General features: G+C 40.4%; 1 protein-coding gene across 2 annotated transcripts in view; it reads right to left on the bottom strand.

The window, feature by feature from the left end:
* Positions 1–287: 287 nt before the first annotated feature.
* The window catches only part of LOC139370704 (copine-3-like), a 41060-nt gene continuing 23227 nt past the window's right edge, over positions 288–18120 (bottom strand). Inside the window, exons 7-16 of one of the 2 annotated variants that reach the window (XM_071110343.1) lie at positions 16817–16906; positions 16511–16606; positions 15894–15980; positions 15011–15070; positions 14381–14514; positions 13856–13910; positions 13709–13760; positions 10420–10553; positions 4477–4713; positions 288–4220 (exon numbers count right to left, since the gene is read on the bottom strand). In XM_071110343.1, the coding sequence (XP_070966444.1) occupies positions 4107–4220; positions 4477–4713; positions 10420–10553; positions 13709–13760; positions 13856–13910; positions 14381–14514; positions 15011–15070; positions 15894–15980; positions 16511–16606; positions 16817–16906 (1059 nt within the window). In that variant the 3' untranslated portion in view covers positions 288–4106. Of the gene's footprint in view, positions 4221–4476; positions 4714–10419; positions 10554–13708; positions 13761–13855; positions 13911–14380; positions 14515–15010; positions 15071–15893; positions 15981–16345; positions 16445–16510; positions 16607–16816; positions 16907–18120 lie in introns of both variants that reach the window. The other variant, XM_071110342.1, reaches the window with a different exon arrangement.

The raw sequence follows: 18120 nt of genomic DNA, 5'->3' as shown, positions 1-18120 counted from the left end.
CTTGTCCCATCGTGCACTAGTGACTCGTGTGGCGGGTCGGGCGCAGTGCACGCTGACACTGTCGCCAGATGTACGGTATTTCCTCCGACACATTGGTGCTGCTGGCTTCCAGGTTAAGTGGGCATTGTGTCAAGAAGCAGGGCGGCTGGGTTGTGTTTCGGAGGACGCACGGCTCTCTGCCTTCGCCTCTCGAGTCCGTACGGGAGTTGCAGCGATGAGACAAGACTAACTACCAATTGGAGAGAAAAAAAGGGGGTAAAAAATAAATAAAACCGCAACCAGGCAAGTCATTTTGAAATATGTATTTATTTCAGAATGCAAAAGACATGTTGCAAAAAGCTATATTTCAGAAAGGGTGAAAACGAAAGCATTCTATATATAATTGGCTGAATGTAAGTATGGCTAGGCTTAGATAAGGAAAAGAAAATAAACAAAGGCCTGGCTCAGAAATATCTGTCACAGTTAGTCCAGGTGTCTCTTGGTTACAATTACAATGATATTTCATTTTTATATAATTTGTGTTGGCTCCTTAATTTAGTTCAATTAAATCTCATAACACAACTGTTTGGCATTAAGTTAGAAAGTGTGTTTTTTTCTGATCTAAATTGCACAAATGCTGCCATCAGTCTTGCTGTATAACGAACACAAAATCAATCCCATGGCCCTGTGTAACCCAAACAATGTGGGGCAAGAACAAAAAAATTAAGATTCTGTTCAAATGTGTAGATTACACCCAAATCCACTTTGGCCTCAAAAGCACATTCCTAAAGCTAACCAGATTCATGGCACAGAGAACTCATTTTCGTAAATAATAAAATAAAAATATAATAGAACATTTGTCTTAATTATAATTGCACACCACATTTCGGAAATACAGAGACCCCTTTGAAAAACAGCCATCGTCTCACTGTATAAGGTTGTTTAAAATAAAGTTAATCAATAATAGTCAATTATCTAAACTCACTAACTCAGTTTTTCATATTCACATATTGTAGCGGAGACCCTATTTTACAAAATCTGTGGTGTTCGTTGTCCCCACCATCAGCACACTTGATAACAGGGAGTGTAATTTCAATCAGACCACTACAATTTAGCTGGTACGCCATAGGTATTAAATAGTATTGACATTTTAAAGTCCAACTACTAACCACAAAGATGGCTGCCGGTCCTCTCACCGTTGAATGGGACGGTCTATTCCAGCGGTACTCAACTCATACCCTACGAGGTCCGACACCTGCTGGTTCTTTGTTCTACCGGAATTTATTTCACACACACCTGGAGTCTCGTTTGAGGGGTCTATTCGATCATCTATATTTCTACGATTTCAACACGTTTCCTATAGAACCCTCAAACTCAACTCTGGATCTCAAAGCCAGTTCCACTGTATTTTTTTCACTGTTCTCCTCTAATCAGTGATTGATTTAGACCTGGGACAGACAGCAGGTGTGTGGAATTCATTATGAGGTATAACAGAAAACCAGTAGGCTCCGGACCTCGTAGGGTGAGTTGAATACCCCTGCTATAGAAGATTGACAATATTATTTAAAACAATGGATATTCCCATTCAAGTCAACATTCTCTGATGGGTGGACCTGTAACAATTTTTATGGTACCATTTGGAGTTGAAATGTTACATTTTAATATTGTACTGTATTTAAAGAGTATGGTGGGCATAACAAACACCTAATTTGATGTGAAATAGGGTATAAACTACAGCATAACACAAGATAAACATGGTTTGTTAATTGACGTCAAAAAGGTGTAAAAATGACAACCCTGTTTGTATGCTTTCAAATTGCATCAAAATCAACACTTTGTCTGAATCAATGACCAAGATATGGACATGTGGGACGACCCTATAAATGTAAATACATAAACATTACATTCTCAAATCTATCATTTTAGTTTCCATTGTTTTAGGGAGAAAATAGAATAGGCGAAAGCATCTAACATCTGGATCAATAGCAATTTCCTGATAATAATATGGTGTTCAAATGGGGGTAGTAAACAATGTGAGAAGTTCTACAGCACTACTCTAATTAAGGCACATTTTATTTATCTTTGGTACAAAACTTTAGCAATCCATAGCATACATTATATTGCAGCAGATTAATATGATTTAGCATACATTTCTAATTAATCTCCAGCATGAGAATACCATTCTAAATTGGATACGTTACAAACGTCAAAATGTGAACATTACTGGAGCCACATCAGTTTGTTTCAGTTAGCTCGCTAGAGTTTTATAGATTGATTTAGAGTTAGCTAGCTACCAATCCTATTACTACCTATACTGTAGCGTCATGCCTCCAAAAATGACTTGTCTCCAGTTAGGTTTACATTTTGACATTTGTGACATACACTTTAAGCATATTAAGTGCACGGTGGTGTATAATACCAGCTCTCATAATGTGACATACACTATCGTAAAAAAACTACATTGCATAAAGGTTAATAAGCAGTGCAAAAGGCCATGCACAAGTATTCAAGTTTGAGTGGTGGAATGATAATGGCCAAGATGTAATAAACACAATTAGGAAATTAAGATGTTTGCACTGATAACGTAGAATCACCCTGCCTAACCTCTATAACGGAGGAAGCGTCTTTGCAATGAAAATAAAGATGAAATAAAGTGAAGTATCCCCGAAGAAAAAAAAAAAGTAGGCTACAAACACACTGCCACTGCCCAACAAATACTGCTAAGAAACACATTGAGTTAAAGTCTGAGGTTCTAAATTGGAGTTTGGTATAGTTCCAAAGAGATTCTGACTTGCAACACATGAACATGTACAAGATACAAAACAAATGCAGCCACTTCAAACTCAAAAATCAAAATCTGAAGATGGCCAGACTTCCAATACGGGATTTGAAAGGCTGGCCACACGAGACAAAAGGCGTCCGCATGCTTCCTATCCGAAACAGTTTGGCATAGTTTGTTCATATATTTTTTATTTTATTTTTCCTTTATTTAACCAGGCAAGTCAGTTAAGAACAAATTCTTATTTTCAATGACGGCCTAGGAACAGTGGGTTAACTGACTTGTTCAGGGGCAGAATGATAGATTTGTACCTTGTCAGCTCGGGGATTCAATCTTGCAACCTTTCCGTTACTAGTCCAATGCTTTAACCACTAGGCTACGCTCCGTCATTCAACAAAGTAAACATTTATGACAGATTTCTTCAGTTATCTTAGATTATTTCTGACTATTTTGAGGAAGTGTATACTGGCTACAGAGTCTCAAGTTGGACAAACAGTACTATCACTGCTTTTTTTTCCCCCTAGAGCGAAGGTCTTTTAAGGGAGTATGCAAGCACACTCGTTCGGTTCACCGAGCCAATTTCTGCTAGGTGCCAGCCGAACCAAAGCACACAGAAGCCTTTAGAAACATGTAACGTGCGGTGCAAGCTAAGCATTTGTAGCCATTATTATTATTATATTGAAGATGTAACACCTTGATCAGACCTACAGCATCATTGCAGCAATGCTGCAAAATCAATTCTGGTGGTCAAACTTTTTTCATTACATAATACAATCGTTTTACTGGATGTGTGAAACAAAAGTTCAACATTCACCTTTTGTTACTATTTCCGTCAAGTCTACAAATACAATTTAATGCATACTTTGGATAAATCCATGTATGCGCCACACAGAACGCACTGCTTCTGCAACACAGAGTTTGTGTACCAAAACGCAATTACGCTCTTGGTCTGATCGAGGAGTTCAAACTTTTGTGTTACGCGAGTAGCCTACTTTATTTAATCAAATGTTTGAAGCTGCATTACATGAAATGCATGATTATTTTGGCTTTATTTAAAGCTCTCCTTTCCACTATTTTTCAACATCACCCTTCTTGAACTCCTTGTTACTTCCAGAGGAATGAAAGAAGAATATCTGAAGCAGCAAAGAATGAGAAATATCTATGACTGTAGAAAAAAGAATATATATATATATGTCAGAATTGTCATAAGTGGCATCAAAAGGCAAAATGAGCATTGACAGAAATAATTTCAGTATTTTCACATCCGATAGTGGGCATACTCAAAACCCTGTGTGGTGGCTCCCTCATGTGGCTAGGAATGCAAAGTGCTGCATTTCTACTTGCTCCACTAAGCTTTGGGGGTAGGAATGTTGACCGGATCCAGTTTCAGCAACTTGAAGTAGGACACAAGTTGATTGGGCACTTCAGCCAAGACACTCTGGGCGAGGGCTTCCTTAGGGGCCTGCAGAGGGCGGAAGGACAGTGAGAAAGAAAGTGCTCCAATAGCAGTGCAACAAAACATACAAATAAATTCAAGACAGAAAAGTACGTAAAACCTGTCAATATCTCGCCAAAGTGTTATGGAATGGTGCCACACTACCCACTGATACTATTACTGATGTACACTTGTGAATCTTCTCAATTCCTCGCCAAACTGGTGTGGTACTGGTACTGACAATACACTTCACAATGACAAATGCAGATTAAAATAAACATACATTGGCAAACTGTCTGAGGGGCACAAACTGCACAATATCCCTGGTCACGGGCTCGCCACTCAGGGACTTGAGTACGCCGTCGTCTCCATCTAGCAGCTCCATGGCCTTGAAGTCTGCTTCGCCCACCCCGATGATGATGATGGACATGGGCAGCCGTGAGGCCTTGACGATGGCATCCCGGGTCTGGTCCAAGTCCGTGATCTCGCCATCGGTGATGATTAGCAGGACAAAGTATTGCTGAGGGAAGTTAAAGAGGACAGAACAGTTTGTTAAATTTGATTTAGTTTGAAATGAACACACATGCGCTAGACATGGCAAATCTTCCTGCTTTCCACTGTGTTCATTCTGACAAAGACACTTTCATAACTGTTGAGTAGGCTTGTATTGTAAATGTCTGATTTGCATCATGTTTGTACACAGTGCATTCGGAAAGTATTCAGACCCCTGGACTTTTTCCACATTTTGTTACAGCCTTATTCTATAATGGATTAAATTGTGTTTTTTTTTCTCATCAATCTACACACAATACCCCATAATGACAAAGCAAAAACAGCTTTAGACATTTTTTCAAACTTTAAAAAATATCACATTTACATACAGTACTAGTCAAAAGCTGACACCAATTCATTCAAGGGTTTTCCTTTATTTTCTAAAACTATTTTCTACATTATAGAATAATAGTGAAGACATCTAAACTATGAAATAACACATATGGAATCAAAGTGTTAAATGAAAATATATTTCATATATTTGAGATTCTTCAAAGTAGCCATCTTTTGCCTTGATGACAGCTTTGCACACTTTGGGCCTTCTCTCAACCAGCTTCATGAGGAATGCTTTTCCAACAGTCTTGAAGGAGTTACCACATATGCTGAGCACTTGGTTACTTTTCCTTCACTTGGAGGTCCAACTCATCCCAAACCATCTCAATTGGGTTGAGGTCGGGTGATTGTGAAGGCCAGGTCATCTGACGCAGCACTACATCACTCTCCTTGGTGAAATAGCCCTTACACAGCCTGGAGGTGTATTTTGGGTCATTGCCCTGTTGAAAAACAAATGATAGTGGGACGAAGCACAAACCAGATGGGATGGCGTATCAGTGCAGAATGCTGTGTTAGCCATGCTGGTTAAGTGTGCCTTGAATTCAAAATAAAATCACAGACAGTGTCACCAGCAAAGCACCCCCACACCGTCACACCTCCTCCATGCTTCACGGTGGGAACCACACAAGGAGATCTGTTCACTTACTCTGCGTCTCACAAAGACACGTTGGTTGGAACTAAAAATCTCACATTTGGACTCAGACTTAAGGACAGATTTCCACCAGTCTAATGTCCATTGCTTGTGTTTCTTTGCCCAATCAAGTCTTCTCATTTGTGTCCTATAGTAATGGTTTCTTTGCAGCAATTTGACCATGAAGGCCTGATTCATGCAGTCTCCTCTGAACAATTGATGTTGAGATGTCTGTTACTTGAACTCTGAAGCATTTATTTGGGCTGCAACCTGAGGTGCAGTTAATTGCCCATTTCTGAGGCTGGTAACTCTAATTAACATCCTTTGCAGCAAAGGTAACTCGGTCTTCCTTTCCTGTGGCGGTCCTCATGAGAGCCAGTTTCATCAGTGCCTGATGGTTTTTGCAACTGCACTTGAAGAAACATTCATTTTTTAGATCGACTGACCTTCATGTCTTAACTTCACTAGGGTAGGGGGCAGCATTCGGAATTTTGGATGAAATGCATGCCCAAATTAAACTGTCTGCTACTCAGTCCCAGAATATAGGATATGCATATAATTAGTAGATTTGGATAGAAAAGACTCTAAACTTTCCAAAACTGTTAAATAATGTCTGAGTATAACAGAACTGATATGTCAGGCAAAAACCCGAGGAAAATCCAACCAGGAAGTACTATTATTTTGAAAGGCTGTTTTTCCATTGAAAGCCTATCCACCATACAAAGACTTAAGACCCAGTTCACGGGCTCTGTGCCTTCCTCTACATGTGACCATTGTTACAGCACTTTCAGAGTAAAAGCCTGAATCTCCCTCATTTTTCAATCAGTGACCAGTGGAAATTTCCATTCATCAGCCATGCGCCCTGATTGTGAATGCGCCTTTCTTGTTTCTTCTTTCCTATTGACAAAGCTTTTGTCCGGTTGAAATATTATTCATTATTTATGACAAAAACAACCGGAGGATGGATTTTAAACAACGTTTGGCATGTTTCTACTAACTTTTATTGTACTTTAAAAAAAAAAACTTTTCGTCCTGGAATTAGTGCCCGCCCGCGCCTTCTGAATTCGGATTACTGGACAAAACGCGAACAAAAAGGAGGATTTTGCTCATAAAGAGGGACATTATCAAACAAACAAAAATGTATTGTCTAACATTGAGACCTGAGTGCCACCAGATGAAGATCATCAAAAGGTATGTGATTAATTTTAATGCTATTTCTGACTCCTTGGCTGGAAAATGGCTGTATGCGTTTCTCTGGCTAGCTAACATAAATCGCAAAGTGTGCTTTCGCCGTAAAGCATTTTTGAAATCTGACACGGCGGTTGCATTGAGGAGAAGTTTATCTATATTTCCATTAAAATACTTGTATAGTTTATCAATGTTTGAGTATTTCTGTCCTTTTATGTGGCTCTCTGCACTTTCACCGGATGTTTGAGACAATGCATTTCTGACCACAATGCGCCAATGTAAACTCCGATTTTTGGATATAAATATGAACTTTACCGAACAAAACATGCATGCATTGTGTAACATGAAGTCCTATGAGTGTCATCTGATGAAGATCAAAGGTTAGTGATTAATTTGATCTATATTTCTGCTTTTTGTGAATCATCTCTCTGGAAAAATGGCTGTGTTATTCTGTGAATAGGCACTCACCTAACAATCGTTTGGTTTGCTTTAGTTGTCAAGCCTTTTTGAAATGGTGTAAAATACATGTATGTTTGAGGATATTTAATAATGGGATTTCTGTTGTGTTGAATTTGGCGCCCTGCAGTTTCACTGGCTGTTGACAAGGTGGGACGCTACCGTCCCACGTACCTTAGAGAGAGGTTAAAAGTAATGGACTGTCATTTCTCTTTTCTTATGTGTCGTCTCCCGAGTGGCGCAGCAGTCTAAGGCACTGCATCTCAGCGCTAGAGACACCCTGGTTCGACCACAACTGGCCGTGATTGGGAGTCCCATACGGCAGCGCACAATTGACCCAGCGTCGTCCAGGTTTGGCCCTGTGTAACCCTTCATTGTAAATAGGATTTTTTTATTAATTTCCTAGTTAAATAAAGGTTAAATAAAAATGTGAGCTGTTTTTGCCATAATATGGATTTGGTCTTTCACCAAATAGTGCTATTTTCTGTATACCAACCTTACCATGTCACAATACAAGTGATTGGATCACACACATTAATAAGGAAAGAAATTCCACAAATTAAGTTAAGGCACACCTTTTAATTAAAATGCATTCCAGGTGACTACCTCTGGTTGAGAGAATGCCAAGCTGTCATCAAGGCAAAGGGTGGCAATTTGATGAATCTCAAATGTATTTGATTTGTTTAACACTTTTTTGGTTACTGTGTTATTTCATAGTTTTGATGTATTCATTAACCTGTTGAGTGAAGGGGGCAGTATTTTGATGTTTGGATGAAAAACGGCCTATTTCTCAGGCCCAGAATATCCATATAATTGTCAGATTAGGATAGAAAACAATAAAGTTTCCAAATCTATCAAAATATTGTCTGTGAGTATAACAGAACTGATAGTGCAGGTGAAAACCCGAGGAAAATTCAACCCGGAAGTGCTGTTTTTCCTGAAAGCTCTCTGTTCCATTGCTTGCCTTTGCTCCATTTAAAGGGATATCAACCAGATTCCTTTTCCTATGGCTTCCACATGTTGTGAACAGTCTTTAGACATAGTTTCAGGCTTTATTTAAAAAAATGAGCGAGAAAGATCACATCGTGTCATTGTATGGCTGGGTGCCAGCAGCGTTTTGCATGTGCAACAGCTTGGAGCAGACATTTTCTCTCTCTCTCCTATTGAAGAAGGTACAGTCCGGTTGAAATATTATCGATTATATATTGTAAAAACAACCCGAGGATTAATTATAAAAAAACATTTGACATGTTTCTACGAACTTTATGGATACTATTTGGAATTTGTCTGCCCGGTCGTGACCGCTCGAGCCTGTGGATTTCTGAACAAAACGCGCCAACCAAATGGAGGTATTTTGGATATAAAAATAATCTTTATGATACAAAAGGAACATTTATTGTGTAACTGGGAGTCTCGTGAGTGTAAACATCCGAAGATCAAAGAGGTAAGCGATTCATTTTATTGCTTTTCGTGACCAATCTACTTTGCTGCTAGCTGTTTGTAATGTTTTGTCTGCTGAGAGAGATGTCCTTACATAAATGCTTGGTATGCTTTCGCCAAAAACCTTTTTTGAAATCTGACACGCCAGGTGGATTAACATCAAGCTAAGCTGTGTTTTGCTACATTGCACTTGTGATTTCATGAAATGTAAATATTATTAGTAATTTAATTTGGCGCTCTGCAATTCAGCGGATGTTGACATATGATCCCGCTAAACGGGATGGGTGCATCAAGAAGTTAACAAGGACAAAACACAGGTCTTTCCATCATTGTATGATTTTTTGTGTCCAAATGAACAAGCTTACAGACAATGTCAAATGTGAAATAGCGAAGCACTTGAGTTGGGTGCGCAATTATGCAGGTACTTTCCCCGAAACGGATGACAAACAACTGGATTTGTTATCCCTTTCATGCCCTGCCTCCAGTCCACTTACCAATATCTGAACCAGAGAGCCTCATCGAAATTGCAACAAGCGGTTTTGTGAAAATGTAATTGAAATCAGAAGCCACTGCCAGATTTCTTGATTGGGCTGCGCTCAGAGTATCCTCCCGTGGCAAGGCCCTTTGCAACCACGTACCTATGCGAGTGTGGAACCTCAGCCATCACTAGCATGAAAACTAAATACAGGCACAGACTGTGTGGAAAATGATTTAAGACAGACTCTCTCCAATACAACATTGCAGTTATGTGCATCTTTTCAAGCACACCCTTCTCATTAACCTGTGGTGAGTTATTCACAATTTTCGATTAACAAATAAGGTTATATACTTAAGATGGTTAAATAAGAGCAAAATTATTGATTATTATTAGTGCCCTGGTCCTATAAGAGCTCTTTGTCACTTCCCACGAGCCAGGTTGTGACAAAACTAATTCTTATGTTTAATAAATGCATTGTATATAGTGTATGTGGCAGACTTACAATGATGGCAAAAAAAAACATTTGAGAGAGTGTGCGGACCCTGGTGCTATAGAGGGGGTACGCAACTGGAGGTTGAATGTTTGAAGGGGTACGGTACTATAAAAAGTTTGGGAACCACTGCTGTAGAGCATCTTCTGTTTCCAGGTGTCAAAGTTATCTATAAAGAGTGATTTCAACAGAGCTACAGTAATCTTTTAGCCAAGTGTGTAATGCCAGTAGCCTGCTGAATCTTTCACACTCGTGGGCCAATAGAGCTGCCAATGACAACAGCTGGTGCAATGGCGGAGGAGGTCCGGCCATTCTGTCGCCTTGACTGGTTTTGCAAACCCCTCAAGGATCGAAGGGCGGTGGGGCCCAATGAACCAGAGCCAGCTGTCGTATCCTTTGTGGATGATGAATGGGCCGGACTCTCAGGCAGCCTCACATTCCCTTCCTGGAGCCCACCCATCTTTATTCATGTTTTTGTTTAGTCTGGTGTTTTCTTGTTTAATTTGTACAATTGCAAAGCAACTTTGGGTCCTTGAAAAGCGCTATACAAGTCTCATGTTTTATATTGTTATGGTCTATTTTAAAGGTAAGCTGAAAAAGTGAAGATAACCTTTAATGAGATGGAGGGGAAGAGGTGATGCATGTGGTCTAGACTCACCGATGCGTTGTTCTGCTGTGCCGCCCCTGACGCGATGCCTGCCACATGGTTGATTATGGGGGAGAAGTTGGTGGGACCGTAGAGCTTCACCTGAGGTAGGGCCATGCGGTAGGCCTCCACAATCCCCTGGACTCCTGCAACATATTAAACACACAGGGCCAGTTTGAGCTTGAACTGGTGTAGGTAGGTCAGTGATACTCAAATACTATTGGGGAAAGTTCAATCACACATTTCCTAGGCGGCAACAGTCTGGATGGATATTGTAATTTATCGAACATTTTATGACTTGGGTTACATGTTTTTGCATAAAATGTTGAGGAATACTGGTCAATGCATCAAATGAGACTAATTAAATATTTCAATTAATTAAAAACAAAACTATTTTGATTTTGAAAATGTGCCTTACAGTGCAGGAATTTGTACATTAGGCTACTGCGATTTTAGTACAACATTAATTATTAACCTCTCTGGGATCGTTTGGGACGCTAGCGTCCCACCTCGCCAACAGCCAGTGAAATAGCAGGGCGCCAAATTCAAAACAACAGAAATCTCAATTAAAATTCCTCAACCATACAAGTATTTTACACCATCGTTAATCTTTAAACCGATGTCAAATGTTTTGTTTTCTGAATTTTTACAATGAGTATTTCTGTATTTGAATTTGGCGCTCTGCAATCTCATGTTGGCCACATACCCTAGAGAGGTTAAACAGTCCAAAATCTCTATACTGTGGCCATGAGGAGATAATCTCCTCCAAGAATTTACAACCTCTCTGACCACAGCAGCCTGGGTGTAGGAGACAGGGGGTAGGGGGATTGTGCATAGAAAAGGGCTGGTGCAGAGGGAGGGTAGTGCTCGCTGTACCCAGAGGGCAATGTCATAACGCCACCCTAGTTCCTGTGCCCAAGAACCTGCCTAAATGACTACCGACCCGTAGCACTCACGTCTGTAGCCATGAAGTGCTTTGAAAGGCTGGACATGGCTCACATTAACACCATTATCCCCAAAACCCTAGACCCACTCCAATTTGCATACCGCCCCAACAGATCTATCGATGATGCAATCTCTATTGCACGCCAAATTGCCCTTTCACACCTGGTCAAAAGGAACACCTATGTGAGAATACTATTCATTGACTACAGCTCAGCGTTCAACACCATAGTGCCCTCAAAGCTCATCACTATCTAAGGACCCTGGGACTAAACACCTCCCTCTGCAACTGGACCCTGGACTTCCTGACGGGCCACCCCCAGGTGGTAAGGGTAGGTAACAACACATCCGCCAGGCTGATCCTCAACACGGGGGCCCCTCAGGGGTGCGTGCTCAGTTCCCTCCTGTACTCCCTGTTCACTCATGACTGGACGGCCAGGCACGACTCCAACACCATCATTACATTTGCAGATGACAAGTGGTAGGACTGATCACTGACAACGACGAGACAGCCAGGTCAGAAACCTGACACAACAGTGGTAGGCTTGATCACCAATAACGATGAGAGCCTATAGGGAGGAGGTCAGAGACCTGGCCATGTGGTGCCAGGTAAACAACCTCTCCCTCAACGTTATCAAGACAAAAGGAGATGATTGCGGACTACAGGAAAAGGAGGACCGAGCACGCCCCCATTCTCATCGACAGGGCTGTGGTGGAGCAGGTTAAGAGTTCCTTGTGTCAACATCACCAACAAACTAACATGGTCAAAGTACACCAAGACAGTCGTGAAAAGGGCACAAAAAAAACATTCCCCCTCAAGAGACTGAAAAGATTTGGCATGGGTCCTCAGATCCTCAAAAGGTTCTACATCTGCAAAATTGAGAGCATCCTGATGGGTTGCATCACTGCCTAGTATGTCAACTGCTCGGCCTCCGACCGCAAGGCACCACAGAGGGTAGTGCGTACGGCCCAGTACATCACTGGGGCCAAGCTTCCTGCCATCCAGGACCTCTATACCAGGTGTTGGGGAATAATCCAAATTAGTTGGTAACATAGGTAAGATGTTTTATATTCATCATATGTTTGTAAGTTACTTCTCATCAGAATGTTTATTTTTGTAATAATACTGTGGCGGGGCTGCAGTATCTGTTCTCTGTCAAGACTAAGTTACTTGGGCCGGAGAGAGGGGAGAGGTCAAGCGTGTATCTCTTGGCTCCACAATGTCTGTGTGCCAGTCAATGTGTCTCTGTGATCTTGTCAAGATAGGATGGATTTGATATATGCCTGTTGATGTGAGGATTTGTTTAGGTTCTGAGTTTGAGAAAATAACATAGTTTAGGAGACAAAGCTGAATGATAAATTATGGCCAATGCTGTCTGGCTGTGTGTGTCTTTGCTATAAAAGGATCTCAGTTGCAATGTGTAAGGGACTCTCAGAGAATTCATTTATAGACACTGAATTGATCTGAGAGTCACAGGGTTGTGATGGAGCTCATATAATTAAAAATGGACTTTGTGATAACTCTGACTTGTATGTGGTTTGCTCTCATGATTTGGTAAATACAGGACATTTCCACGAAACAGGCAGTGTCAGATGAAGGCCCTAGAAATTGTCAAAGACTCCAGCCACCCTAGTCATAGGCTGTTCTCTCTGCTAACGCATGGCAAGCGGCACCGGAGCACCAAGTCTAGGTCTAAGAGGCTTCTATAAACAGCTTCTACCACAAAGCCATAAGACTCCTGAACATCTAATCAAATGGCTACCCAGACTATGGCTACCTAGACTATTTGCATTGTGTGCCCCCGCCCGCTCTGTTTATCATCTATGCAGTCACGTTAATAACTCTACCTACATGTACATATTACCTCGACTAACCGGTGCCCCAGCACATTGACTCTGTACCGGTACCCCTGTACATAGCCTTGCTATTGTTATTTTACTGCTGCTCTTTGTTTTCTTTAGGTATTTTTCTTAAAACTGCATTGTTGGTTAAGGGCATGTAAGCAAGCATTTCACAGTAAGGTCTACCTGTTGTAGTCGGCGCATGTGACAAATACAATTTGATATTGGAGGTTACACACATAACCACGGTTCTAAGAACTAAATCGTCACATTAGGTTGACTGAGTTGAAAATACAGTCCGTGTTATTCGGTCCGTGTTGAGTATGGCCGCTGTAGGTTTATATGTTTAAAATGGCAAATAAATGAATGAATAAATCATTGTACATTTAGGCCAACAACAGGCAGAGTATGGTTTCATTTAATCTAAACAGGTTGGATTAATAAACATGAGGTGATAGTCATGCTGATGGACGTGGATTATATTAACATACACACTTCACAGAAAGGAAATATTTACCTTGACAGTAAGGATTACTTGGGTTGAAGTTCAGTGCAAATTCATGGGATACCTGCAGGGTTAATAACACAACAATTTACTAACTTATAAAACGTGTTTTCCTGAAATATTTACCCATGATGCTTTAAAAAAAATGTTTTATCTAACCTTGAAGTCTGGGGGCACTTGAGCTCCAAATCCAAAGGCAGGGAAGAGTTTGTCACTGAGGAAGCGCATAAAACTTGATTTGAGTAGACTATCACAATTACCATGAAAACAATGGAGGGATGTTGTCCACGTCTCAATACAAGAGAATCACAGAGTAATAGACCAAACCTGCCATGTTAGTCCATTTAGGTCCACGCCTTTATAGAAATAACAATTTGGTAAGGATCATTAAGGCTAAACATTTCCATGACCTAAATCTGCCCAACCAGGAAGTCAAGACATGTGCTCTTATTCATCTCAGTTGCTGTATTCGGATTCCCTTTGCCTCTCCCCCTAAAATGTGCAGTTCCATCTTCCTCTCATAAATTTAACAGCATTGAACTGGTGTCAGCATGGGCTGGAGAGCGTACCCACCATATTCGTTAAACCAGATAATTTATTTTAAAAATGAGGTGGGGGGGGGGGGGGAGACATCTACTCATGGTCTCTCCCTCTTCAGCGTTCTACTGAGCAGAAAGTTCTTACGTGTCATAGTCCTGGACAACAAGGCCCACTGACCAGGTGGCCGACAGGTACTGGTTCAGACCGTCAGGACTCAGGTAATGCAGGGACTGTGGAGAGCGAGGGTCGCCGTTTGACCCAGTGAAGTCAATGCCCACCTTAGAAAAATATAGGAACCATGAGTGATGGTCCATATTGGTACAAAAAGCTTGAATAAAAGACTCATTTAAAAGAAGCATTCCGGGAATGGTACATCAAATGTTGGAATTTTATAGATCTAGCCATTGATTCTTAAAAGAACTTGTAAATGCCTCATGAGCTTAGTCTATTTGCCGTGCCACATCAGAACTGCAAATATAAGCTTGTTTTACTCAATTGTTTGTAATTGCTGTAAAATCTGTACTGTCTATTTTGAGTGTGGTTACATTTCTCCAGCCCCATCCCTCAGCCATTTACAATTTGACATTTAAAGTAATTTAGCAGACTCTTATTTCAGAGCGATTTAGTTAGTGCATTCATCTTAAGATAGCTAGGTGGGATAACCACATCACACATTTTCAATCCATCAAAGATATTGCTTGAGTTTTAGACATGCGCTAATAAACAAAACTTCAACCCCTTACTTCTGATTGTATCTGAAGAGCCTGCACTTACCGTAAAATTTATTTGGCAACCTCCCATGACATAGTCCAGGAATGTGTACTGTGCCTGTATCTAGGGGGAAATTACAATTTGCTTTAGAAGTATCAACTTTTAAAAATAGGGTAAAATCTAAGGGATAATGATAAGCTACTGTGCAATTGTACTGAACAAAAATATAAACTCAACATTTAAAGTGTTGGTCCCATGTTTCATGAGCTGAAATAAGATCCCAGAAATGTTCCATATGCAAAAAAAGAAGCATATTTCTCTTAAATTTTGTGCACAAATGTGTTTATATCCCCTTTAGTGAGATTCTCCTTTGCCAATCAAGATGCTGGTTAAACAGCATGATCATTACACAGGTGCACCTTGTGCTGGGGATAATAAAAGGACACTAAAATGTGCAGTTGTGTCACAAGACAATGCTGCAGATGTCTCAAGTTGAGGGAGCGCACAGTTGGGCATGCTGATTACAGGAATGTCCACCAGAGCTGTTGTCAGAGAATTGAATGTTCATTTTTTTTATCATAAGCCATATCTGTTGTTTTAGAAAATTTGGCAGTATGTCCAACCGCAGACCACGTGCAACCACGCCAGCCCACAACCTCCACATCTGGCCTCACTTGCGGGATGGTCTAATTGGCTGAGGCTGGCACCCCAGTGGGTGGAAACCAGTCAATTGAAATAAATTAATTAGTCCGTAATCTATGGTTTTCACATGGGTGGGCATAGACCCACCCACTTGGGAGAAGGACCACCCATGTGAAATCTATAGATTAAGGTCTAATTAATTTATTTAAAATGGACTGATTTCCATTTATGAACTGTAACTCAGTAAAATCGTTGAAATTGTTGCATTTTATATTTTTGTTCTGTATAATTAATTATAACCTACCTGGCAGCTCTTGACACTGATTACTCCAGAGTTTTTGTAACTCTTCTTCTTCTTCTTCTTCTCTGGATGGATACAGTCAAACTCCACCTGATCACAATGGACAATATACACAACTTCCTCAAATACAAAACTATCACCATGATTAGATAGGCAGAAACAATTTACATTAAGCTGCTCAACTCTTACCATATACATTATATATTAACTACATGTGTATCTATACTGTAAAGGCACAGAACAATGATTCAATTGTAATCAGAAACTAGCAAAAAAAACATGAGTAATTAGTGAAGTTACTGTGTAGTGGGATACAATTAATTACACAAAACTTTAAATTCATGCAACATGGTATCTTTACAATTTAATGTCAAGTGGGACCAATAGAGAGACAGAAGCTTAATGGTAAGGTAAGCAAAAAGTAAAAGTGCTAGAAGAAAAATACATGGTCTCACCGGTGAACCATGGGCAGCTTTCTGCAGCTCAGACACATTAGTTTGGAAAACACCGATAAGGTCATGCGAGCCATCACTATCATAATCAGAGCAGTGGACCTGGGGAAGGGGGACAGGAGAGAGGGAGTTTGAGACAAAAGGACAGAGGTGTTCTCTTTGGCTCACCGCACGGTCTTTAGCATCCAAAAGCTGGCGGGTAGTGCAAGTAAACTCGCCTATCATATCTGAACTGGTGTCTTCGTCCTTATCGTAACAAGTGACCTGCCAGTAACAGACACATAGGTAAGCCCTGGGGCTACAGTAGGTCAGAGATACCATAACAATAGAGCTGTAGGTTATATCAAGACAAAACAACTTTTTTGTAGTCACAATATCTAATTCAACAGGTTCTATAGGACACCATAAGCTCTGAAAGTTCTCTACATGCTAGTGCAGGTCTGTCAAATGCCATGGTCTTTCAGCTATTCATACCTTGATTGGTTTGCTCATGTCACAGTTGCAGAATGTTTGCAGAGCCACAGTGAATTTCTTCCATGACGGACTCAGATTATTCTTGACAACCTAAAAAAATAAATACAAAGAGAATGTAAAAAAATTCAAATGTGACCGAATGTTTAGTTATATTTATTTTTACATTGGATATAAGAGACTTGGGTTGCAATGAGTGGGAAAACTTTCCGGAAATTTTGTTTAAATTCGTCAAAAGTTAGCTTAAACAGTGAACCTTTTTTGTGGGACACACATAAGGCTATTCTAGGTCTTGTGGCATATTTTAGTTAAACCATCCCCAATTCAATGGAATTGCAACCCTCTGCATGCACAGTGCATTCTTCCATCACATGTGCAGTGCACTCTTCCATCACATGTACAGCTGATTCTCAAGATCTTGCACACTAATGAGATGCTTTAAGCCCACACTACCCTGTCTGAGCCAAGGACTACATGCTTTCTGGTAAGTTTTGATTACAATAATGGGTGGGATGTATATATTTCATGACATACATATATTTTTGTTAACTAGTAAAGAGTAGCCTACAGAAAAGTGTTTAAATCGTTTCTAACTTAACACTTTCTGCTAGTTAGTTTTTGCTACCATGTGGGTTTTAGCTTGCTTGAGCCTGCTAACTGAGGAGTGTTAAATTCACCTGTTTCCATACAAGTTTCATTTTAAAACATTTACCTTACAAAAGAGCTGTTTAAATCTAACTGCTTAACTATTTATCTGTACATGGAATTGTATTTGTTTTTTTTTTTAACTCATTGTTTTCTAATCTTTACAGGAAAATGCCACGGGCACAATCTGATGTGGAGACATTTCACTGCAGCGAATGTAGAATGAAAAGCTGTGTACATTTGAGAATGTGCCAAAGCATGTGAAGAATGCAACAAAGATGCAGAATCATCTGGCCAAGTGCCATAAATTCCCTCGGTGCTCACAAGCAACCTCTGACAAAAGTCCCTCTACTTCTAGTCGAGGGAAAAATGATGAATACACCTTAGATAGCAACAGCTCATGGTACTCCTGGAATTCGAAGTTGTTTTGACTCAACGGAGGGACGTAGTCAGAGAAAGGCTGATGAATGTCTTGCTCAAACTGTGTATGCAACTGGTTCACCTTTGATGCTCACAGGCAATGTGTATTGGAAGAGATTTCTGAATGTTCTTCGCCCAGCATACACCCCTCCAACCAGAGGGGTGTATGCTCATTTGCTGGATGCAGAGTTCAAGTGAAGGTCAAGCAAATCATAGAGAAAGCAGACTGTATTGCAATCATC

The sequence above is a fragment of the Oncorhynchus clarkii genome, chromosome 17 (genome assembly GCF_045791955.1).
Source record: "Oncorhynchus clarkii lewisi isolate Uvic-CL-2024 chromosome 17, UVic_Ocla_1.0, whole genome shotgun sequence".
NCBI lineage: Eukaryota > Metazoa > Chordata > Actinopteri > Salmoniformes > Salmonidae > Oncorhynchus > Oncorhynchus clarkii.
The sequence above is the reverse complement of the archived record's forward strand: the minus strand, read 5'-3'. Positions and strand labels throughout refer to the sequence as shown.